A 24,762-nucleotide genomic window follows, 5' to 3' on the forward strand; every position below is an offset into this window, starting at 1 on the left:
ATGCTTTCTCGGCATCCATCGCCACTACTATCTCCGTTTCTCCCTCTGGTGGGGCCATCATCATTACCCCTAACAACCTCCGTATATTCGTGTTCAGCTGTCTCCCCTTCACAAACCCAGTTTGGTCCTCGTGGACCACCCCCGGGACACATTCCTCTATTCTCATTGCCATTACCTTGGCCAGGACCTTGGCATCTACATTTAGGAGGGAAATAGGTCTATAGGACCCGCATTGTAGCGGGTCCTTTTCCTTCTTTAAGAGAAGCGATATCGTTGATTCAGACATAGTCGGGGGCAGTTGTCCCCTTTCCTTTGCCTCATTAAAGGTCCTCGTCAGTACCGGGGCGAGCAAGTCCACATATTTTCTATAGAATTCGACTGGGAATCCATCCGGTCCCGGGGCCTTTCCCGCCTGCATGCTCCTAATTCCTTTCACCACTTCTTCTACCTCGATCTGTGCTCCCAGTCCCACCCTTTCCTGCTCTTCCACCTTGGGAAATTCCAGCCGATCCAAGAAGCCCATCATTCTCTCCCTCCCATCCGGGGGTTGAGCTTCATATAATTTTTTATAAAATGTCTTGAACACTCCATTCACTCTCCCCGCTCCATCTCTCCTTCCTCATCCCTCACTCCCCCTATTTCCCTCGCTGCTCCCCTTTTCCTCAATTGGTGTGCCAGCAACCTGCTCGCCTTCTCCCCATATTCGTACTGTACACCCTGTGCCTTCCTCCATTGTGCCTCTGCACTGCCTGTAGTCAGCAAGTCAAATTCTACATGTAGCCTTTGCCTTTCCCTGTACAGTCCCTCCTCCGGTGCTTCCGCATATTGTCTGTCCACCCTCAAAAGTTCTTGCAGCAACCGCTCCCGTTCCTTACTCTCCTGCTTCCCTTTATGTGCCCTTATTGAACAAACAAAGAACAAAGAAATGTACAGCACAGGAACAGGCCCTTCGGCCCTCCAAGCCCGTGCCGACCATACTGCCCGACTAAACTACAATCTTCTACACTTCCTGGGTCCGTATCCTTCTATTCCCATCCTATTCATATATTTGTCAAGATGCCCCTTAAATGTCCCTATCGTCCCTGCCTCCACTACCTCCTCCGGTAGTGAGTTCCAGGCACCCACTACCCTCTGCGTAAAAAACTTGCCTCGTACATCTACTCTAAACTTTGCCCCTCTCACCTTAAACCTATGCCCCCTAGTAATTGACCCCTCTACCCTGGGGAAAAGCCTCTGACTATCCGCTCTGTCAATGCCCCTCATAATTTTGTATACCTCTATCAGGTCGCCCCTCAACCTCCTTCGTTCCAGTGAGAACAAACCGAGTTTATTCAACCGCTCCTCATAGCTTATGCCCTCCATACCAGGCAACATTCTGGTAAATCTCTTCTGCACCCTCTCTAAAGCCTCCACATCCTTCTGGTAGTGTGGCGACCAGAATTGAACACTATACTCCAAGTGTGGCCTAACTAAGGTTCTATACAGCTGCAACATGACTTGCCAATTCTTATACTCAATGCCCCGGCCAATGAAGGCAAGCATGCCGTATGCCTTCTTGACTACCTTCTCCACCTGTGTAGCCCCTTTCAGTGATCTGTGGACCTGTACTCCTAGATCTCTTTGACTTTCAATACTCTTGAGGGTTCTACCATTCACTGTATATTCCCTACCTGCATTAGCCCTTCCAAAATGCATTACCTCACATTTGTCCAGGTTAAACTCCATCTGCCATCTCTCCGCCCAAGTCTCCAGACAATCTAAATCCTGCTGTATCCTCAGACAGTCCTCATCGCTATCCGCAATTCCACCAACCTTTGTGTCGTCTGCAAACTTACTAATCAGACCAGTTACATTTTCCTCCAAATCATTTATATATACTACAAAGAGCAAAGGTCCCAGCACTGATCCCTGTGGAACACCACTGGTCACAGCCCTCCAATTAGAAAAGCATCCCTCCATTGCTACCCTCTGCCTTCTATGGCCTAGCCAGTTCTGTATCCACCTTGCCAGTTCACCCCTGATCCCGTGTGACTTCACCTTTTGTACTAGTCTACCATGAGGGACCTTGTCAAAGGCCTTACTGAAGTCCATATAGACAACATCTACTGCCCTACCTGCATCAATCATCTTAGTGACCTCCTCGAAAAACTCTATCAAGTTAGTGAGACACGACCTCCCCTTCACAAAACCGTGCTGCCTCTCACTAATACGTCCATTTGCTTCCAAATGGGAGTAGATCCTGTCTCGAAGAATTCTCTCCAGTAATTTCCCTACCACTAAAGTAAGGCTCACCGGCCTGTAGTTCCCGGGATTATCCCTGCCACCCTTCTTAAACAGAGGAACAACATTGGCTATTCTCCAGTCCTCCGGGACATCCCCTGAAGACAGCGAGGATCCAAAGATTTCTGTCAAGGCCTCAGCAATTTCCTCTCCAGCCTCCTTCAGTATTCTGGGGTAGATCCCATCCGGCCCTGGGGACTTATCTACCTTAATATTTTTTAAGACACCCAACACCTCGTCTTTTTGGATCACAATGTGACCCAGGCTATCTACACCCCCTTCTCCAGACTCAACATCTACCAATTCCTTCTCTTTGGTGAATACTGATGCAAAGTATTCATTTAGTACCTCGCCCATTTCCTCTGGCTCCACACATAGATTCCCTTGCCTATCCTTCAGTGGGCCAACCCTTTCCCTGGCTACCCTCTTGCTTTTTATGTAAGTGTAAAAAGCCTTGGGATTTTCCTTAACCCTATTTGCCAATGCCTTTTCATGACCCCTTCTAGCCCTCCTCACTCCTTGCTTAAGTTCCTTCCTACTTTCCTTATATGCCACACAGGCTTCGTCTGTTCCCAGCCTTTTAGCCCTGACAAATGCCTCCTTTTTCTTTTTGACGAGGCCTACAATATCACTAGTCATCCAAGGTTCCCGAAAATTGCCGTATTTATCTTTCTTCCTCACAGGAACATGCCTGTCCTGTATTCCTTTCAACTGACACTTAAAAGCCTCCCACATGTCAGATGTTGATTTGCCCTCAAACATCCGCCCCCAATCTATGTTCTTCAGTTCCCGCCTAATATTGTTATAATTAGCCTTCCCCCAATTTAGCACATTCATCCTCGGACCACTCTTATCCTTGTCCACCAGTACTTTAAAACTTACTGAATTGTGGTCACTGTTACCGAAATGCTCCCCTACTGAAACATCTACCACCTGGCCGGGCTCATTCCCCAATACCAGGTCCAGTACCGCCCCTTCCCTAGTTGGACTGTTTACATATTGTTTTAAGAAGCCCTCCTGGATGCTCCTTACAAACTCTGCCCCGTCTAAGCCCCTGGCACTAAGTGAGTCCCAGTCAATATTGGGGAAGTTGAAGTCTCCCATCACCACAACCCTGTTGTTTTTACTCTTTTCCAAAATCTGTCTACCTATCTGCTCCTCTATCTCCCGCTGGCTGTTGGGAGGCCTGTAGTATACCCCCAACATTGTGACTGCACCCTTCTTATTCCTGATCTCTACCCATATAGCCTCACTGCCCTCTGAGGTGTCCTCTCGCTGTATAGCTGTGATACTCTCCTGAACAAGTAGCGCAACTCCGCCTCCCCTTTTACATCCCCCTCTATCCCGCCTGAAACATCTAAATCCTGGAACGTTTAGCTGCCAATCCTGCCCTTCCCTCAACCAGGTCTCTGTAATGGCAACAACATCATAGTTCCAAGTAGTAATCCAAGCTCTCAGTTCATCTGCCTTACCCGTAATGCTCCTTGCATTAAAACATATGCACTTCAGGCCACCAGACCCGCTGTGTTCAGCAACTTCTCCCCGTCTGCGCTGCCTCAGAGCCACACTGTCCCTATTCCCTAGTTCTCCCTCAATGCTCTCACCTTCTGACCTATTGCTCCCGTGCCCACCCCCCTGCCATACTAGTTTAAACCCTCCCGTGTGACACTAGCAAACCTCGCGGCCAGGATATTTATGCCTCTCCGGTTTAGATGCAACCCGTCCATCTTATACAGGTCACACCTGCCCCGGAAGAGCTCCCAGTGGTCCAGATAACAGAAACCCTCCCTCCTACACCAGCTGTTTAGCCACGTGTTTGTCTGCTCTATCTTCCTATTTCTAGCCTCACTGGCACGTGGCACAGGGAGTAATCCCGAGATTACAACCCTCGAGGTCCTGTCTTTTAACTTTCTGCCTAGCTCCCTGAACTCCTGCTGCAGGACCTCATGCCCCTTCCTGCCTATGTCGTTAGTACCAATATGTACAACGACCTCTGCCTGTTTGCCCTCCCCCTTCAGGATTCCCTCTACCCGTTCGGAGACATCCTGGACCCTGGCACCAGGGAGGCAACATACCATCCTGGAGTCTCTTTCACGTCCACAGAAGCGCCTATCTGTGCCCCTGACTATAGAGTCCCCTATAACTATTACTCTTCTGCGCTTTGACCCTCCCTTCTGAACATCAGAGCCAGCCGTGGTGCCACTGCTCTGGCTGCTGCTGTTTTCCCCTGATAGGCTATCCCCCCCGACAGTATCCAAAGGGGTATATCAGCTCCCCTCTAACCACCGCCTTCAACGCCTCCCAGACCACTCCCACCTGGATCTCCCCATTATCATTGAGTTCCAAGTACTTTTCAATGCACCCCCTCACCCTTAGACACACACCCTCATCTGCCATTAGTCCCATGTCTATTCTCCAGGGTGGGCGTCCTCCTGTTTCCTCCCCTATCTCCAAGTCCACCCAGTGAGGAGCGTGATCCGAAATGGCTATAGCCGTATACTCCGTTCCCCTCACCTTCGGGATCAATGCCCTACCCAGCACAAAAAAGTCTATTCGCGAGTAGACTTTATGGACATAGGAGAAAAACGAGAACTCCTTACTCCTAGGTCTGCTAAATCTCCACGGGTCTACACCTCCCATCTGCTCCATAAAATCTTTAAGTACCTTGGCTGCTGCCGGCCTCCTTCCAGTCCTGGACTTCGACCTATCCAGCCCTGGTTCCAACACCGTATTAAAATCTCCCCCCATTATCAGCTTTCCCATCTCTAGGTCCGGAATGCGTCCTAGCATCCGCCTCATAAAATTGGCATCATCCCAGTTCGGGGCATATACGTTTACCAAAACCACCGTCTCCCCCTGTAGTTTGCCACTCACCATCACGTATCTGACCCCGTTATCCGCCACTATAGTCTTTGCCTCGAACATTACCCGCTTCCCCACTAATATAGCCACCCCCCTGTTTTTCGCATCTAGCCCCGAATGGAACACCTGCCCCACCCATCCTTTGCGTAGCCTAACCTGGTCTATCAGTTTCAGGTGCGTTTCCTGTAACATAACCACATCTGCCTTAAGTTTCTTAAGGTGTGCGAGTACCCGTGCCCTCTTAATCGGCCCGTTCAGCCCTCTCACGTTCCACGTGATCAGCCGAGTTGGGGGGCTTCCTACCCCCCCCCCCCCTTGTCGATTAGCCATCACCTTTTTCCAGCTCCTCACCCGGTTCCCACGCAGCTGTATCTCCCCCAGGCGGTGCCCCCCCGCCCATCCTCTCCCATACCAGCTCCCCCCTCTCCCCAGCAGCAGCAACCCAGTAATTCCCCCCTCCCACCCCCCCCGCTAGATCCCCCGCTAGCGTAATTACTCCCCCCATGTTGCTCCCAGAAGTCAGCAAACTCTGGCTGACCTCGGCTTCCCCCCGTGACCTCGGCTCGCACCGTGCGACGCCCCCTCCTTCCTGCTTCTCTATTCCCGCCATGATTATCATAGCGCGGGAACCAAGCCCGCGCTTCTCCCTTGGCCCCGCCCCCAATGGCCAACGCCCCATCTCCTCCACCTCCCCTCCTCCCCTCATCACCACCTGTGGGAGAGAGAAAAGTTACCACATCGCAGGATTAGTACATAAAACCCCTCTTTGCCCCCCACATTCGCCCCACCACTTTGTTCGAACGTTCTTTTTAATAACCCGCTCATTCCAGTTTTTCTTCCACAATAAAAGTCCACGCTTCATCCGCCGTCTCAAAGTAGTGGTGCCTCCCTCGATATGTGACCCACCGTCTTGCCGGTTGCAGCATTCCAAATTTTATCTTCTTTTTATGAAGCACCGCCTTGGCCCGATTAAAGCTCGCCCTCCTTCTCGCCACCTCCGCACTCCAGTCTTGATAAACGCGGATCACCGCGTTCTCCCATTTACTGCTCCGAGTTTTCTTCACCCATCTAAGGACCATTTCTCTATCCTTAAAACGGAGGAATCTCACCACTATGGCTCTGGGAATTTCTCCTGCTCTCGGTCCTCGCGCCATCACTCGGTATGCTCCCTCCACCTCCAACGGACCCGCCGGGGCCTCCGCTCCCATTAACGAGTGTAGCATCGTGCTCACATATGCCCCGACGTCCGCTCCCTCCACACCTTCAGGAAGACCAAGAATCCTCAGGTTGTTCCTCCTTGCGTTGTTTTCCAGTGCCTCCAACCTTTCCACACATCGTTTCTGATGTGCCTCCTGCGTCTCCGTCTTCACCACCAGGCCCTGTATATCGTCCTCATTCTCGGCTGCCTTTGCCTTCACGACCCGAATCTCCCGCTCCTGGGTCTTTTGTTCCTCCTTTAGCCCTTCGATCGCCTGTAGTATCGGGGCCAACAGCTCTTTCTTCATTTCCTTTTTGATCTCTTCCACACAGCATTTCAAGAACTCTTGTTGTTCAGGGCCCCATGTTAAACTGCCACCTTCCGACGCCATCTTGGTTTTTGCTTGCCTTCCTTGCCGCTGTTCTAAAGGATCCACTGCAATCTGGCCACTCTCTCCTCCTTTTTCCACCCGTATCCAGGGGGGATTCCCTTCTGGTTTACCGCACAGTGTTTTTAGCCGTCAAAATTGCCGTTGGGGCTCCTATCAAGAGCCCAAAAGTCCGTTTCACAGGGAGCTGCCGAAACGTGCGACTCAGCTGGTCATCGCCGCACCCGGAAGTCATCTGCAGACTTCTTAATCATGCCACCTACATGTAAATCTAAATCATTGATATCCAGCAGGAACAACAAGGGACCCAGTACTGAACCCCTACTTGAAACATCCTTCCAGTAACAACACTACCCACCAAGCAAAAACCTTTTGCTTTTTGCCACTGTGTACATTTTGGATTTAACTTGCTAATTACCCTTGAATACCTCTTAGTTTTTTGACCAATCTGCTATGTGGTCACTTTGTCAAATGTTTTGCTAAAATCCATGTAGTCGAACTACATCAAGCATGTTATTCATCAACCATAGAACTTCTACAGCGCAAAAGAAGGCCATTTAGCCCATTGCTTCTGCACTGACCCTCTGAAAGAGCACCCTACTGTCATCCACAACCCTGCTCTATCCCTGTAACCCCACCTAACCTGCACATTTTTGGACATTGCGTGGAAACCTGAGCACCCGGAGGGAACCTGCGCTGACACGGGAGAATGTACAAAACTCCATACAGACAGTCACCCAAGGCCGGAATTGAACCCAAGTTCCTGGTGTGTGAGGCAGCAGTGCTAACCACTGTGCTACCATGCCGCCTGGTTACCGCCTTAAAAAAAAATTCAGTTGAGTTAATTAGACACAATTTGCTCATAATAAGTTCACGCTGACTGTCCTTGATTAATCTGTGCCTTTCTAAATTATTGGTTATCCTATCCCTTAAAGTTCTTTTTCCAATAAATTTCCCATTGCCGCAATTAAGTTGACTGGCCTGTAATTAGTTGGTCTATCCCTTCCTTCCTGTGTAACAGTACGATGTTAGCAATCCACCAGTGCTTCTAGTCAGAGAGGATTGTAAAATGATTTGCAGAGCCCCTCTTATTTCATCCCTTGCTTTGGGGATACATTTCATGCAGTCATTTTTACTGCGACTGACCCTGACTTTCAAATTTGCAGGCTTGCTTCACCCAACTGCATCACAAGATGCACACGATTCCCCCCCCCCCCCCCCGCCACCTCAGAGTTGTGCCACTCAACTGATGGCACGATTAATGATGGAAAATATGTTCATGCGAAGAGACCATTTTTCCCCCTCTCTATGAGCCGCCTATTTTTAAACGGCAGGCACCAACAGGGTGACTTGAGTTGAGCAAGGTTCAAGCTTTTGTCAATAGAACTGAATGAAATCAGTTGAGTTCAAGGCAAGGATCCAATATGTTTTCATGGCAGCATCTGCTGTTTGTTAGACTTGCCCTTAAACATTTTTAGGCTTTTGAATTTTTTATGTGGCATGGTGCAGAAAGTGTGAGCTGATGATGTTGCAGTGAGTGAAGCAGCATCTGAGATCAAAGTAAACAGTGCAAGCAACTGTGTATCTCCTTTGTTAATCAGACTGAAGGATTGTAAAATTAACAGTGCACAGACCTCGGAGGAAGTGTAAATCAGAGGATGAATTCAATGTCAAATCAAATACAGGATGAGAAGGAAAGAAAGATTGAACTGAGAAAGAGAAACAAAGAGCTGAATTTTCCTGGTCCATTGAAGACCGGCTGGGAGATGAGAGGATGTGGGGGAAGGCATGGGAAGGGAGCATATTGCCAGTGGTGGGAACCTTAGCTTGACTTGATTTAACTACCTGTGATGTATTTATTTCATATCATAGAATCCCTACAGTACAGAAGGAAGACATTCGGCCTATCGAGTCTGCACTGACCCTCTGAAAGAGTACCCTATCTAGGCCCACTTCCCCCAACCTAGCCCCGTAACCCCACCTAACCTTTTTGATACTAAGGGACAGTCCACTTAAGCTGCACATCCTTGGACTGTGGGAGGAAACTGGAGCACCTGGAGGAAATCCATGCAGACAGGGGGAGAATGTGCAAACTCCACACAGACAGTTACCCAAGGTTGGAATCAAACCTGGGTCCATGGTACTGTGAGGCAGCAGTGCTAACCACCGTGCCATAATACCCCTCTATATCTGCTGTGCAAATACATAAACTCATATTATTCAAAACATTTGAATGGTGAGGTAGACGGTGAGAATGCAGTTTACCAGAAGCTAGGGGCGGAATGGTGCCCCTCGGTCTGCAAATTGTGGATTTTTGAGTTCATCGCTCATCTGCCCCTAGTCGGAGATTACATCATTAGCATCACCGTTATTTTAACAGGGAAATTTGAGCTATTATTTACTGCTTTACTTGCCTTTATTCCCTGTCACTAACTTTAAAAATTATTTTTCTGAAGATAAGAAATGTTGAGAAGTACTTACCTATGCATGGGGATGGATTTGATCAATAACTATTTCTGTTATGTTCTTCCGCAGCCACTCTTTTCTATAAGTTTCTCATCTCTTTGCTTGGGTTTGGTTCCATGACTACTGGTTAACTTCTATTAACTATTCTAAATATGTGACCCTAAACAGTGAGTGCTGACAGAAGTGATATCCATCCTTCCCTCATTCACAAAAGTGAACTTCGAACAGGGCGATAAATGGGAATGTTGGCTAATTTTGTCCTACTTAAACTCTGGGCACTGGCACTATCTGTATCACAACTTTCATTGCTATGACTGAAATCAGCTGATTCAACATAAACCGGGGATGGAACTTGGGATCACCCTTCACCCAGAAGCATCTGGGTAATCTAGGTCTTTTAATTGTTCTCTTTAGCCTGAAAAAATATGAACTGATTGGAATTTAAAAATTGTCATGCTTGTTTTTCTAGTCCTATCATGGTTTCACCCCTCCCCATCTCCTTAGCCTCTTCCAGCTCGACAAATCTGTGAGATATCTGTGCTGCTTCAATTTAGGCCCTTTGAACAATTCCAGTTTTAATCTCTCCAGCATTAGCAGCCATGCCTTCTGCTGCCAAGGCCCTGAGCTCTGGGATTCTCTCCCAAAACCTCTCTGCCTCTTTACCTGTTTTCCTCCCACTTGTTAAAAGGTACCTCCTGACCTAGTTTTTTGCTCATCTGCCCAAATATCCCATGTGGTGCAATGTCCAATTCAGACTGATTTCACTCCTCTGAAGTGCCTTGGGATGCTTTACTACATTAAAGATGTCATGCCAGTATAAATTGTGGTATCCATTTTCTAGTGTTTGAACAAAGATATTTATTCCGACAGAAAGCATGAATCCAGTGTTTTAACCAATTCTGCGTGCTTCACCACCAATGCTTTGTCTCTGAAGGCACTGACTTGTGCTGGGTTTTGACTCCATTGCACCGGCATCCCTCAAGTACCTCAGTCACATGGTCCTTCTTCCTAATCATCAATTTTTATGATTACATATTGTGCCATGGTTAAGCTGCTCATGTGTCCACCCATTTTTCACCTGTACTTTCTGTGGTGTTAGGATCCCCACCCCAAAGGAGATCAATAAGCTGAAAGAAATTAGTTTACTGAATAACCCAAGGAAACATTTTATAGCTTTGTAGCTGAAATTTATGCCATACACGGTGACTGGGCTGCCTGATAAATGTGTGTATAGTACTGTGTTAGCAATAAAGTTTGTTTTAAAATACCCTATCCCTATTTCTTCGTGAAATTACTCCTGGGGTGAAGTATCCTTTCCTTGTAGTGGGCGGCACGGTAGCACAGTGGTTAGCACTATTGCTTCACAGAGCCAGGGTCCCAGGTTTGATTCCCAGCTTGGGTCACTGTGCGGAATCTGCACGTTCTCCCTATGTCTGCGTGGGTTTCCTCCGTGTGCTCCGGTTTCGTTCCACAAGTCCCGAAAGTCATGCTGTTAGGTAATTTGGATATTCTGAATTTCTCTCTCAGTGTACCCGAACAGGCGCCGGAATGTGGCGACTGGGGACTTTTCACAGTAACTTCATTGCAGTGTTAATGTAAGCCTACTTGTGACAATAAAGATAATTAAAAAAAATATAGTATACAAAATTAAAATAAATATTGGGGTTTCTGTCCAGTATCCTTGCCACTGTTGGGAGTCTGGTCTGGGATCATAATAGGCCTTCTCGTCCTCACCCTTCATGTTTATTGAATCTGTTTGGGGTGGCACGGTAGCACAGTGGTTAGCACTGCTGCCTCTTAGCCCCAGGGACCCGGGTTAAATTCAACCTCGGATGACTGTGGAGTTTGCACATTCTCCCCATTTCTGTGTTTCCTCCGGGTGCTCCAAAGATAGGAAGGTTCGGTGGATTGGCCATGCTAAATTGCCCCTTAGAGTGTGGCTGCAGGAATAGGGTGGGGGATTGGGTCTAGCTAGGGTGGTCTTTCAAAGACTCGATGAGCCGAATGGTCTCCTTCTGCAATGTAGGGATTCTATGATTCCATGAACCTTTTGTATTAAGGGCAGAGTGGAAGATTGGCAAAGTATCCCGTGGTTCCAATTAAAGTGAGAGACCTTTACAAATTGCCATTTAGTTGGTAGAAATTAATTTTTGCTTTGTTTTCCTCTTCAGATCTCCATGTTGGACACCGACCGGCCAATTTTTCAGCCATTTCCGTCAGAAATGATCTTTCAGAACTATGAACCTCGTGAAACCTACGAGGTACCGTTGATTCTGCGGAACCATGATCAGGTAAGGAATGTCGGAGAGGATCTAGAAAAACAGTGGGGAGGTCTGTCTAGTATTTACATGAAGACACGCAATGAAGAAAGATCACATTTGAATAAATGCTAAATACTGTGGTTTCTGGATCTGAAATAAAAACAGAAAATGCTAGAAAAACTCAACAGGTCTGGTAACATATGTGGAGAGAGAAATGTGTTTTTAAAAATTCGTTCTTGGGATGTGGGCACCGCTGGTTGGGCCAGCATTTGTTGCCCATCCCTAATTGCTCTTGAACTTAGTGGTTTGCTGGGCCATTTCAGTGGGGGCAGTTAAGAGTCAACTGCATCGCTGTGTGGATCTGGAGTCACATGTAGGCCAGACTGGGTAAGGGCCGGCAGATTTCTTTTCCTGAAGGACATTAGTGAACCAGATGGGTTGTTAAGACAATCGGCAATGCTTTCATGCTCCTCATGAGACCTCCAATTTTTTTTATTATTGAATTTGAATTTCACCATCTGCCATGGTGGGATTCAAACCCAGGTCCTCAGAGCATTAACCTGGATTACTAATCCAGTGACAATACCACTACACCACCACCTCCCCTAAATTTATGGTCACATGCGATCTATCTGATCATAATCTTAACACAAGACATTTTATTTCTTGAGGCAAGGCTGCACATAAATGTTTTATTATCTCGAAAGTAAATGAAGCAAAACCACAAAATGCACCTCCAACTTCTCATATTCTATATTCAACTACTACCCCTGCTACCCTCAAAAGACAAACTGACTTTAACACACCTGCATAGGAACCATAATTTTACATGGAGGATTTGTTCATTTGTGCACATATTACCTACATATATATCCTCCAATCCCATTTTCAATCAGATATTTATTCATCACTTTTTTGAAGGAATTCATTGATTAATGAATCAAATCAAATCTTCTGATCAAATCTCCTTACGATTAAATCTTCTCTTAACCTTTTCTCCAAGGAGAACAACCCTAGCTTCTCCAACATCCCACTAATTGAAGTCTCTCATCATACAATGGTTACAGCACAGATGGAGGCCATTCAGCCTGGTTCTCTACAAGAGCAACTCACCTCGTGCCATATCTCAACCTTTTCCCTGTACCTCTGAATTTTGTTTATTTTAAGATAAAGATCTAATTCCCTTTTGAATGCCTCAATCGAACCTGCTTCCAACGCACCGTCATGCAATGCATTGAAGATCCTGACACTTGCTGTGAAAAACACCTTCGCCCATGGCCCTCTTCCCTTGCACCTCCTTGAGAATTGTACCCTTTATTTTATATTGTGGGTGATACCTTCTGGCTATTCATGCCGACGGAATCCTTTGGTCCCCGCCACGGGTTTCCTGACAGTGTGGGGTGGATTCACTGGAAATTCTATTGACAGCGACAAACATGCCGCGGGAAAGCCAGAGAAACTCACCCTTAATTTCTGCAGTCTTCCTACCAAAATGAATCGCTTAACATTTTACTGCATTAAATTCCATCTGCCAACCTGCCTGCTTATTCTGCTAACCTGTTTGCTCGTTTTACCAACCTGTCTATGTTGTTGAAGTTCTACACTATCCTCCTCACAGCTCACAATACAAAAGTTTTGTATCATCAACATTTAAAATTTTGCCCTGTAACCCAAAGTATAAGTCATTGTTACATATCAAGAAGATTAGGGGTTCTAACATTGACCTCTGGGGAACTCCACTTCAAATCTTCCTCCTATCAAACAAACCATTCTCCCCTACTCTGTTTCCTGTCACTCAGTCAATTTCATACCCGTCTTGCTACTGTTCCTTTTATTCAATGAACTCTAACTTTGTTCACTAGTCTATTATGCAACACTTTATCAAATTACTTTTTGAATTCAATGTACACATCAACAGCGTTACCCTCATCAACCTTCCCTGGTACCTCATCAAAAATCTAGCAAGTTAGTTAAAAATGATTTGTCCTCAACAAATCCATGCTGAATTTCCTTTATTAATCTACATTTGTCCAAGTTACTATCAATTTTGTCCTGAATTATAAATGTCTAAAACCAAGGTTAAGTTCTGTAATTGCCAGGCTTACCTCTGCCCCCTTTTTGTACAAAGGTGTAACATTAGCAATGCTCTCATTCTCTGGCACAACCCCTGGGTAAAAGGATGATTGGAAAATTATGTTGTGTCCATAATTTCCACTCTCACTTCACTCTGTATCCTTGAACACATCCCATCTGGTCCTGGTGTCTTATCGATGTTTAAGTACAAACAGCCTATCCAATACCGCCTTCTCCTCAATTTCAAGCCCTCCAGGTCTCTGAATTACCTCTTCTTTCACTATGACTTGGGCAGCACCTTCTTTTTTGATAAAGACAGATGGAAATTATTCATTTAATACCTCAACCATGCATACTACCCGCCAGGAGAGCAGGAGTGCATCCCATCTCTGTAGGTCCTTTTTGACTTCCTCCGCCAGACTGGTCAGGTTCCACTTGTGGATCCATGTCCAGTCATGGGCTATCTGGGCTATTTTAAATGGTAGACCCTCCAGCTCTGCCCCTTCACCGGAAAAATGTTACTTTTGCCCAGGTTTGGTTTGTACCTCGCGAAGGCTCCAAACTCTCCCAGAAGCTTTATGATTTATTTTATGTTTTTTTACGGGTCCGGGATGTAGAGGAGCAGATCATCCACATAGTGTGAGACTCTGGGCTCTCTGCCTCCTCTTCGGATGTCCCTCCAGCCTCTCATGCCTCGCGTGGTGATCGCCGGTGGCTCAATTGCCAGGACGAACAGGAGCTTGGACAACGGGCATCCCTGCCTTGTGCCTCTGTGCAACTGGAAGTATTCAGAGCTGGTGGTGTTGGTTCGAAAGCTCGCCTTGGTGGCGTTATACAGGAGTTTCATCCATGGGGTGAACCCTGTCCCTAGTCTAAACTGCTCCAGTACCTCAGATACCCCCACTCTTCTGTCAAAGTCCTTTTCTGCTTCCAGGGAGACGGCTACCTCTCCCCGGGTGGTGTCAGTATCACATTCAGCAGCTGTCTGTAGTTCGCAGTTAGCTGTCTATCCTTAACAAAGCCTGTGAGGTCCTCTGTGACCACTTCTGGTGTGCAGTTTTCCAGGCTCTTGGCCAGGACTTTTGCGAGTATTTGCGTGTTTACATTGAGCAGCGAAATGGGTCTATATGATCTGCATTCCATTGGGTCTTTGTCGTTTTTGGGTATCAGTGATATGGTAGCCTGTGTTAGCATTGGAGGCAGGGTGCCCCTCGCTCGTGAGTCTGCGAACATCTTCCACAGCTGCAGGGCGAGTGCAAACGCAAACTTTATGTAGGCGTCCACTGGGAACCTATCGGGTCCCAGCGCCTTCATAACCTGCATGGAGCTGATGCTCTCGAACACCTCTCCCAATCCTATTGATGTTTACAGCTCCCTCCGATAATCGTCCCCCACGATTGGTGTGTCCAGTCCATCGAGCAACTGTTTCATCCCCAAGTCCTTGTTGGGAGGCTTGGGGGTGTACAGCCCCCTGGTAGAAGGCCTCAAAAGCTTTGTTGACCTTTTTTGATTTGGCTACCTGTCTGCCTCTGCTGTCGTTCACCTGCGCTATTTCCCTTGTGCTTTCTTAGCTGGTGACCCCGCAGGTAGCTAGTCTTCGCTCCGTGCTCATAGACGGCCCCCCGTGTCTGGCAGAGTTGGTGCACTGCCTTCCTGGTGGATAACTGGTTAAAGTCCATTTGTAGCTTTTTCCTCTCTGCCAGAAGCTGTACAGTCACAGCCTTGGAGTATTTTCTGTCAACCTCCAGTATGGAGTTGATTAGTTGTTGCCTAGCCGCCCTCTCTTCCCTATCTCTACGAGCCTTGTAGGGAATAATTTTTTATAAATGATTTCTAATGGATTTGTTTGAAGAAAGGAATTTGGAAATATTTGGTTAAATTATATTTTCTTCAGCAATATTTTTTTATAGATCGGCGGCTTCTTTTGGCACTGTTTTCAACCAGTTATCAGATTTTCAAAAAGAATTTGACAAGGTGCCACACAAAATTAGGGCTCTTGGAATTGAGGGTAATGTATCAGCATAGATTGGTTAACGGACAGGATAATGACTGAAAGAATAAACAGGTCGTTTGGCTGACTATAAGCAGTGGAGTTAGTCCTGCATCAGTGATTGTGCCTCAGCTATTTGCAATCTATATTCATGACTTAGATCAGGGGACCGAGTGTAACATGTCCAAGTTGCTAAAACACAAAATGGGAAAGCGTGAGGCATCAAAAAGTGGATAAGCATTCAGCAGATAGTTTATGACGGGCATAATTCAGCTTAGTTTTAAGTCGGCTGTTGGGCACGTTTAGCTTATTTCTCAGCGGATGTAGCACCGAGAAACACCCCACTATTTACTGCACTTTGCCGTTTTCTTTTGGCCTCAAGGAGTTTCTCTCTGCCGAGGGCGCACTTAGTGATTTCCTGCTGGCGAGCTGGTTCTCCAGTGTATCTTAAGGGTGATCCCAGATATGACACCCTGGAACTCAGAAGTTACGACCCAGTAAATTATGTAGGGGCTTTACATGATAGATGCAGGATGCTTTTCTAGCTGGGAATGTTAAACTAGGGGCACGATTCTCCGGCCTTGCTGCGCTGCGGGTGAATAGCGGGAGAAGTCTAAAGCGAGAACCACGGCGGACGCCAAACCATTTGGAATGCAACCGGCCCGCTCCCGTAGGCAAAATCGGGATCCCGCTGTAGCGGGGTGAGAAATCAATTATCACCACTTAAGCCCTATTTCCAAGCAATCAATGTGAGCCACTCCATATCCAACAGCCTCCCAAGATCCAGCAGCCTCCCCAGCAAGTGGTCACAATTAGTACTCCTTTTGAAAAACGTGAACCTGACAGATGGGCTGCTGTGGGAAGCTGAGGAGGTGAGCAGCCATCTTCGTTCACAGGGGACACTAGGGGGAGGGAAACCGGAGGGGTGCAGCCCCGGTTTGGGGGGGGGGGGGCACCATGGGGAGCTGGGGGGGGTCTTCTGGGGGTACGGGGGTGGGTGGGGGTGGGTGGGGTCAGACGTGCGCAGGTCCGCCATGCCAACTCCTGGACCTCACGTTCCTGTTCTGCGGTCAACCTGAGTCCTTACCTGTCTGCCCCACCGCCCACCCATAACTCCCACTGACCACTGAGGCCTCTGACCTTGTGTTTGAAGGTTATTGCTAATAGGGAATTGGAAATCGCAGTTACGTGAGCACTTCACATTTCCCAGGTGGAGCCCCATGGGTGTGCGTGCCATGTAGTACTTGGGGCTCATTGCCTAGCATCCCAATCACACCTTGATGCATGGACACTGTGCGTGAACACTGCAGGAGATAGCACCACAGATGCAGCAGCCAGCCTTCGATCTTCGATCACCCAGGGGATCGGCCGGGTGTGCTTTGGCAGGGTGTCTCGGGTAGGGGGGGGATGGCGCCCATGTCTGGGGGGATGGGGAATGGGATTTGCGATCGGCCCACATCGTGGAACAAAGAACCAGAGGTGTCATACTGGTTGTGAGGGTATTTTAATATTCCTCTCCCGATGGTGCCCCCACACTATGCCCACCCCCCTCCCTCGCACGCAGGCTCCACTCCTTACCCCCCACCTATCCACAAGCCCCCTCCCCCCTCCTGCCATCCCAGTGCCGTCAGTGATCCTTGATGTGCTTGGCCTTCCTTGCTCTACTGCCATGTCAAGGTGCATCCCCAGGATGCACATCAGAGATGGAGACAGCAGCTGCTTACCTCACCCCTTGGCCTTTGATGCCCCTGGCGGGCATCCTCTGAGGACTGTGGGGCCATGGGACCCTGGCGCACTTGCTGGCGGCGCATGGTCCAGGTAGTGGCTGCGAGACGCAGCTTCGTTGAGGGGTGGAACACGGGCAAGCTGGTGGCCACCGTTGCCAGTCCATAGGATGGGTCTGGGTTGCCACCCGTGGCTTCTTCCTCCCGGTCGGTGCCCATGGAGCCCTGGGGTTCACACCGGGATTGTGGGATTGAGTCCCGGCTGCCCCGTGTCAACTGGCTCTGCCAGCCCTGGCAGCTCCCCAATGTCTGCAACATAGAGTCCATGTCCTCGGCGATGCTCCTCAGTAATCAGGCCATGCTCTGCAGTGACTCGGCACAGCCCACCTGCAACTAGGACTAGATCCGCAACATAGAACATAGAACATAGAAAATACAGCACAGAACAGGCCCTTCGGCCCACGATGTTGTGCCGAACCTTTGTCCTAGATTAATCATAGATTATCATTGAATTTACAGTGCAGAAGGAGGCCATTCGGCCCTTTGAGTCTGCACCGGCTCTTGGAAAGAGCACCCTACCCAATTTCAACACCTCCACCCAACACCAAGGGCAATTTTGACATTAAGGGCAATTTATCATTGGCCAATTCACCTAACCCGCACATCTTTGGACTGTGGGAGGAAACCGGAGCACCCGGAGGAAACCCACGCAGACACGGGGAGGACGTGCAGACTCCGCACAGACAGTGACCCAAGCCGGAATCGAACCTGGGACCCTGGAGCTGTGAAGCAATTGTGCTATCCACAATGCTACCGTGCTGCCCTTGAGAACAAATAAATCTACACTATATCATTTTACTGTAATCCATGTACCTATCCAATAGCTGCTTGAAGGTCCCTAATGTTTCCGACTCAACTACTTCCACAGGCAGTGCATTCCATGCCCCCAATTCTCTCTGGGTAAAGAACCTACCTCTGATATCCCTCCTATATCTTCCACCTTTCACCTTAAATTTATGTCCCCTTGTAATGGTTTGTTCCACCCGGGGAAAAAGTCTCTGACTGTCTACTCTATCTATTCCCCTGATCATCTTATAAACCTCTATCAAGTCGCCCCTCATCCTTCTCCGTTCTAATGAGAAAAGGCCTAGCCCCCTCAACCTTTCCTCGTAAGACCTACTCCCCATTCCAGGCAACATCCTGGTAAATCTTCTTTGCACCTTTTCCAAAGCTTCCACATCCTTCCTAAAATGAGGCGACCAGAACTGTACACAGTACTCCAAATGTGGCCTTACCAAAGTTTTGTACAGCTGCATCATCACCTCACGGCTCTTAAATTCAATCCCTCTGTTAATGAACGCGAGCACACCATAGGCCTTCTTCACAGCTCTATCCACTTGAGTGGCAACTTTCAAAGATGTATGAACATAGACCCCAAGATCTCTCTGCTCCTCCACATTGCCAAGAACTCTACCGTTAACCCTGTATTCCGCATTCATATTTGTCCTTCCAAAATGGACAACCTCACACTTTTCAGGGTTAAACTCCATCTGCCACTTCTCAGCCCAGCTCTGCATCCTATCTATGTCTCTTTGCAGCCGACAACAGCCCTCCTTACTATCCACAACTCCACCAATCTTCGTATCGTCTGCAAATTTACTGACCCACCCTTCAACTCCCTCATCCAAGTCATTAATGAAAATCACAAACAGCAGAGGACCCAGAACTGATCCCTGCGGTACGCCACTGGTAACTGGGATCCAGGCTGAATATTTTCCATCCACCACCACTCTCTGACTTCTATCGGTTAGCCAGTTCGTTATCCAACTGGCCAAATTTCCCACTATCCCATGCCTCCTTACTTTCTGCATAAGCCTACCATGGGGAACTTTATCAAATGCCTTACTAAAATCCATGTACACTACATCCACTGCTTTACCTTCATCCACATGCTTGGTCACCTCCTCAAAGAATTCAATAAGATTTGTAAGGCAAGACCTACCCCTCACAAATCTGTGCTGACTATCCCGAATCAAGCAGTGTCTTTCCAGATGCTCAGAAATCCTATCCTTCAGTACCCTTTCCATTACTTTGCCTACCACCGAAGTAAGACTAACTGGCCTGTAATTCCCAGGGTTATCCCTAGTCCCTTTTTTGAACAGGGGCACGACATTCGCCACTCTCCAATCCCCTGGTACCACCCCTGTTGACAGTGAGGACGAAAAGATCATTGCCAACGGCTCTGCAATTTCATCTCTTGCTTCCCATAGAATCCTTGGATATATCCCGTCAGGCCCGGGGGACTTGTCTATCCTCAAGTTTTTCAAAATGCCCAACACATCTTCCTTCCTAACAAGTATTTCCTCGAGTTTACCAATCTGTTTCACACTGTCCTCTCCAACAATATCGCCCCTCTCATTTGTAAATACAGAAGAAAGGTACTCGTTCAAGACCTCTCCTATCTCTTCAGACTCAATACACAATCTCCCGCTACTGTCCTTGATCGGACCTACCCTCACTCTAGTCATTCTCATATTTCTCACATATATGTAAAAGGCCTTGGGGTTTTCCTTGATCCTACCCGCCAAAAATTGTTCATGCCCTCTCTTAGCTCTCCTAATCCCTTTCTTCAGTTCCCTCCTGGCTATCTTGTAACCCTCCAATGCCCTGTCTGAACCTTGTTTCCTCAGCCTTACATAAGTCACCTTTTTCCTCTTAACAAGACATTCAACCTCTCTTGTCAACCATGGTTCCCTCACTCGACCATCTCTTCCCTGCCTGACAGGGACATACATATCAAGGACACGTAGCACCTGTTCCTTGAACAAGTTCCACATTTCACTTGTGTCCTTCCCTGCCAGCCTATGTTCCCAACTTATGCACTTCAATTCTTGTCTGACAACATCGTATTTACCCTTCCCCCAATTGTAAACCTTGCCCTGTTGCACGTACCTATCCCTCTCCATTACGAAAGTGAAAGTCACAGAATTGTGGTCACTATCTCCAAAATGCTCCCCCACTAACAAATCTATCACTTGCCCTGGCTCATTACCCAGTACTAAATCCAATATTGCCCCTCTGGTCGGACAATCTACATACTGTGTTAGAAAAGCTTCCTGGACACACTGCACAAACACCACCCCATCCAAACTATTTGATCTAAAGAGTTTCCACTCAATATTTGGGAAGTTAAAGTCGCCCATGACTACTACCCTATGACTTCTGCACCTTTCCAAAATCTGTTTCCCAATCTGTTCCTCCACATCTCTGCTACTATTGGGGGGCCTATAGAAAACTCCTAACAAGGTGACTGCTCCTTTCCTATTTCTGACTTCAACCCATACTACCTCAATAGGGTGATACTCCTCGAACTGCCTTTCTGCAGCTGTTATACTATCTAATTAATAATGCCACCCCCCCACCTCTTTTACCACCCTCCCTAATCTTATTGAAACATCTATAACCAGGGACCTCCAACAACCATTTCTGACCCTCTTCTATCCAAGTTTCCGTGATGGCCACCACATCGTAGTCCCAAGTACCGATCCATGCCTTAAGTTAACCCACCTTATTCCTGATGCTTCTTGCGTTGAAGTATACACACTTCAACCCATCTCCGTGCCTGCAAGTACTCTCCTTTGTCAGTGTTCCCTTCCCCACTGCCTCATTACACGCTTTGGCGTCCTGAATATCGGCTACCTTAGTTGCTGGACTACAAATCCGGTTCCCATTCCCCTGCCAAATTAGTTTAAACCCTCCCGAAGAGTACGAGAAAACCTCCCTCCCAGGATATTGGTGCCCCTCTGGTTCAGATGCAACCCGTCCTGCTTGTACAGGTCCCACCTTCCCCAGAATGCGCTCCAATTATCCAAATACCTGAAGCCCTCCCTCCTACACCATTCCTGCAGCCACGTGTTCAACTGCACTCTCTCCCTATTCCTAGCCTCGCTATCACGTGGCACCGGCAACAAACCAGAGATGACAACTCTGTCTGTCCTGGCTTTTAACTTCCAGCCTAACTCCCTAAACTTGTTTATTACCTCCACACCCCTTTTCCTACCTATGTCGTTGGTACCAATGTGCACCACGACTTCTGGCTGCTCCCCCTCCCCCTTAAGGATCCTGAAGACACGATCCGAGACATCCCTGGCCCTGGCACCCGGGAGGCAACATACCTTCCGGGAGTCTCGCTCGCGACCTCAGAATCTCCTATCTATTCCCCTAACCATTGAATCTCCTACAACAATTGCTTTTCTATTCTCCCCCCCTTCCCTTCTGAGCCCCAGAGCCAGACTCAGTGCCAGAGACCTGGCCGCTAGGGCCTTCCCCCGGTAGGTCATCCCCCCCCACAGCATCCAAAACGGTATACTTGTTTTGAAGGGGAACGGCCACGAGGGATCCCTGCACTTTCTGCCTGTTTATTTCTTTCCCCCTGACTGTAACCCAGCTATTCTTGTCCTGTACCTTGGGTGTGGTTACCTCCTTGTAACTCTTCTCAATCACCCCTTCTGCCTCCCGGATGATCCGAAGTTCATCCAGCTTCAGCTCCAGTTCCCTAACACGGTCTTTGAGGAGCTAAAGTTGGGTGCACTTCCCGCAGGTATAGTCAGCGGGGACACCGGTGGTATCCCTCACCACCCACATCCTACAGGAGGAGCATGTAACTGGCCTAGCCTCCATCCCCTCTTACCTGACAGAATATAGCTGCCCTGTGGACTAACTAGATCTCCGCCCTCCGACCCTGCTCCCAGTCAGCTACACTTTCTGTAAACTCCTGGCTCTCTTCGCACTCTTTGCGGAAATGTCGGAAACAAAATGAAAGGAGCACCTTACTCCCTCCTCACCTAACTCCCTCGGTCACCAAACTCTCACTATCGCACTCAAATGCACCAAATTCAGCAATCAGTGCAAACAAAGTCTGCACTGTAGGGGATCACTTTTATACTGTGAATCTAGCCTCTGAAAACTGGCCTAATCCAATTAACTAATTAACAAGCTCCAGCTGCAAGTGCCTACAAGTAGAAGCCTGTTTAAAGCTTATTGAAAATTCACCTTCTTCTAAACCAAACAGCAACTTTTAAGTTAATTAACTAAATAAAAGAAAGACTAAACTTTAGATAAAAATGAAGCCTTATACTCCCTCGGTCACCAAACTCTCACAATCGCACTCAAATGCACCAAATTCAGCACTCAGTGCAACGTCTCGGCCATTCCCATTTGAGACCGTGACATGTCCCGCACTGTCGCATCAAGGTCAGCCTGGTACTGGGTCACATCCCCCATCAAGTCAGACAGTTTAACAAGGACCTCAGCCATAGTCGTCACCAACTGTGCAAAGCCTTGGACACCTGCACTCATGCTGCTGACGTCGTGCACCAGGCTCTCTACTGCGGTCGCCATCCTCGCAGTGTTTCCTTCGGTGCCACACATGGCGGGTGACATCTCCGCCCACCTGTAGCCTCTGGAACTCCTCCAATTGGCCATGGTCCTGCTGGAGTGTCGCTGACATCTCCCGCTGAATGCCCCGGCCAGTCCCCAACGTCTCCACAGCTCTGGGTAAACCTGTTCCAGAGGCTCAGCATCTAGCTAGGGCGCAGCTGGGACCTGGGATTCAGCAGACTCTGACTGCTGTCTCCCCTGGGCGTTCCTGCCTCCACCTGATGTGCATCAGCGACTGTGTGGTGCTCACCAGATTGTGCCACAGGAGCCTGTCCACTAACGTTGCTCACCGAGGTGCGCTGGTGGAGGGTGGGGATGACAGCTGTGATGAACGACTGTGGCATCCTTGGAACTCTCCTCTGAGGTGGTCTCATGGGAGGCAGGGGAGAGGGCCATTCTGGATGTGCTGGTGCTGTCAGCTGGAGGACCTCTGGGAGAATGAACATGTGGTAAGTGGGAGGGACGGGTCAGTCTGTATGGTAATAACTCACGTGACAGTTAATCTGGGTGGCTATCGGTGGATCCTCACCTCTGCAGCATGCGCAGACCTCCGCATTGGTGACTGCTCTGCCTCAGCCACCTCCGTAACCTCCATGGCCTCTTCCTCGAAGGTCGTGAGGATTCTTATGTCTGACACCCCTTCTCCAGTCTGCGCCCTCTCCCAATGATTATGGGATTGACAGCCACACGTGCGGTTCACATGGGGGGAAGGGTGGGGTGAAGGGGGGTTGGGGGAAAATGAAGGGTTGGTAGGGCATGGGGTTTCAGGGGTGGGGGCTGTGCCAACTCACCTGTGCTGCCCGGCGTTCGTCGTTGATCTTCTTGCGGCACTGGAGGCCAGTCCTCCTAGTCACACTTCCCATGCTGACGGCCGCTGCCACTTCATCCCAGGAGGCACTGGCTGCCCTGTGGCTCACCCTCCGGGACACTCGGGGAAACAGGAAATCCGACCCTCCTGGTCTCGATCACATCTAGGAGCCTCCCAGGTCCGCATCTCCAAACCTTGGGGCTGGTCGTCTAAGCATCATGACTGCGTGCTGAGTGGGGTTGGCTATGCAAGTGCAGTTTAACTGCTGCGTGACCTTGTTAGCAGGAGGCGCTGGCGAGCATGGTCCCGGCGAATTGGTTGGCGAGCCTTCATTTGTGGTGTGAAGCTAGTGGGGCCTCCTTAAGTAGACCAATTAACGTTGAATTGCGTTGCTGGCCTCACCAGGCCGAGTGCCGGGAAGCTCGCGGCAGCTCTCACTGGCTACCACACTTAGAATCCTTTCCGGATAATCGCGCCCTTGGGATCAGTTCCCAGAATTAGGAGTCAGCCATTTAGGATTGAAATGAGGAGAAATTCCTTCATTTACAGGGTTCTGAAACTTTGGCATTCTCACCCCAGAAAGCCATGGATGCTCATTTGTTGAGCATATTCATGTCAGAGATTAATAGACATTTGGATACGAAGGAAATCATTGAATATGAAGATAGTGCAGGAGATGTTACTGAATGGCAAAGCAGGCTCGAGGGGCCTACCCCTGCCTCTATTTCTTGTGTTCTTATCAGCGGTTTGATTGGTTTCTAGTATAACTTGTTTGATAAGTAGTTTATTTTGTGGTTAGTGGTGTTTGGGATTGAAAGCTTTTGCTGAGCTCTGCGATTACAGTTGGAATGTCATAATGGGTGCTACAATTAACCTTTGTTCCTTTAGATTGCAAAAGGAAAAAACAGCTAGAGTTTTTGCTCTTAGTTGCTACCTAGTGAAGCCTGGTGGAAGGAGGATATACATGAAAAATGAAAAAATGAAATGAAAATCGCTTATTGTCACAAGTAGGCTTCAAATGAAGTTACTGTGAAAAGCCCCTAGTCGCCACATTCCGGCGCCTGTTCGGGGAGACTGTTACGGGAATTGAACCGTGCTGCTGGCCTGCCTTGGTCTGCTTTCAAAGCCAGCGATTTAGCCCTGTGCTAAACAGCACATATGGCAGGTGGAGTTAAGTGTGCTGGAATATACCTCCTGGAGTTAAATATGTCTCCCAAAGCTTTGTAGCGTTCCTGTTCTCCACTTTAATGGGAAATTTGAATGCACGCGATTG

The 24,762-nt window shown here is 48.3% G+C and overlaps 1 protein-coding gene across 1 annotated transcript in view; it reads left to right on the forward strand.

The window, feature by feature from the left end:
• hydin (HYDIN axonemal central pair apparatus protein) overlaps nt 1-24,762 on the forward strand; it is a 1,604,351-nt gene that overhangs the window by 119,556 nt on the left and 1,460,033 nt on the right. Inside the window, exon 5 of the mRNA XM_072518656.1 lies at nt 11,366-11,485. Within this exon, the coding sequence (XP_072374757.1) occupies nt 11,366-11,485 (120 nt within the window). The remainder of the gene's footprint in view (nt 1-11,365; nt 11,486-24,762) is intronic.

Source organism: Scyliorhinus torazame, chromosome 10, assembly GCF_047496885.1.
Source record: "Scyliorhinus torazame isolate Kashiwa2021f chromosome 10, sScyTor2.1, whole genome shotgun sequence".
Lineage (NCBI taxonomy): Eukaryota > Metazoa > Chordata > Chondrichthyes > Carcharhiniformes > Scyliorhinidae > Scyliorhinus > Scyliorhinus torazame.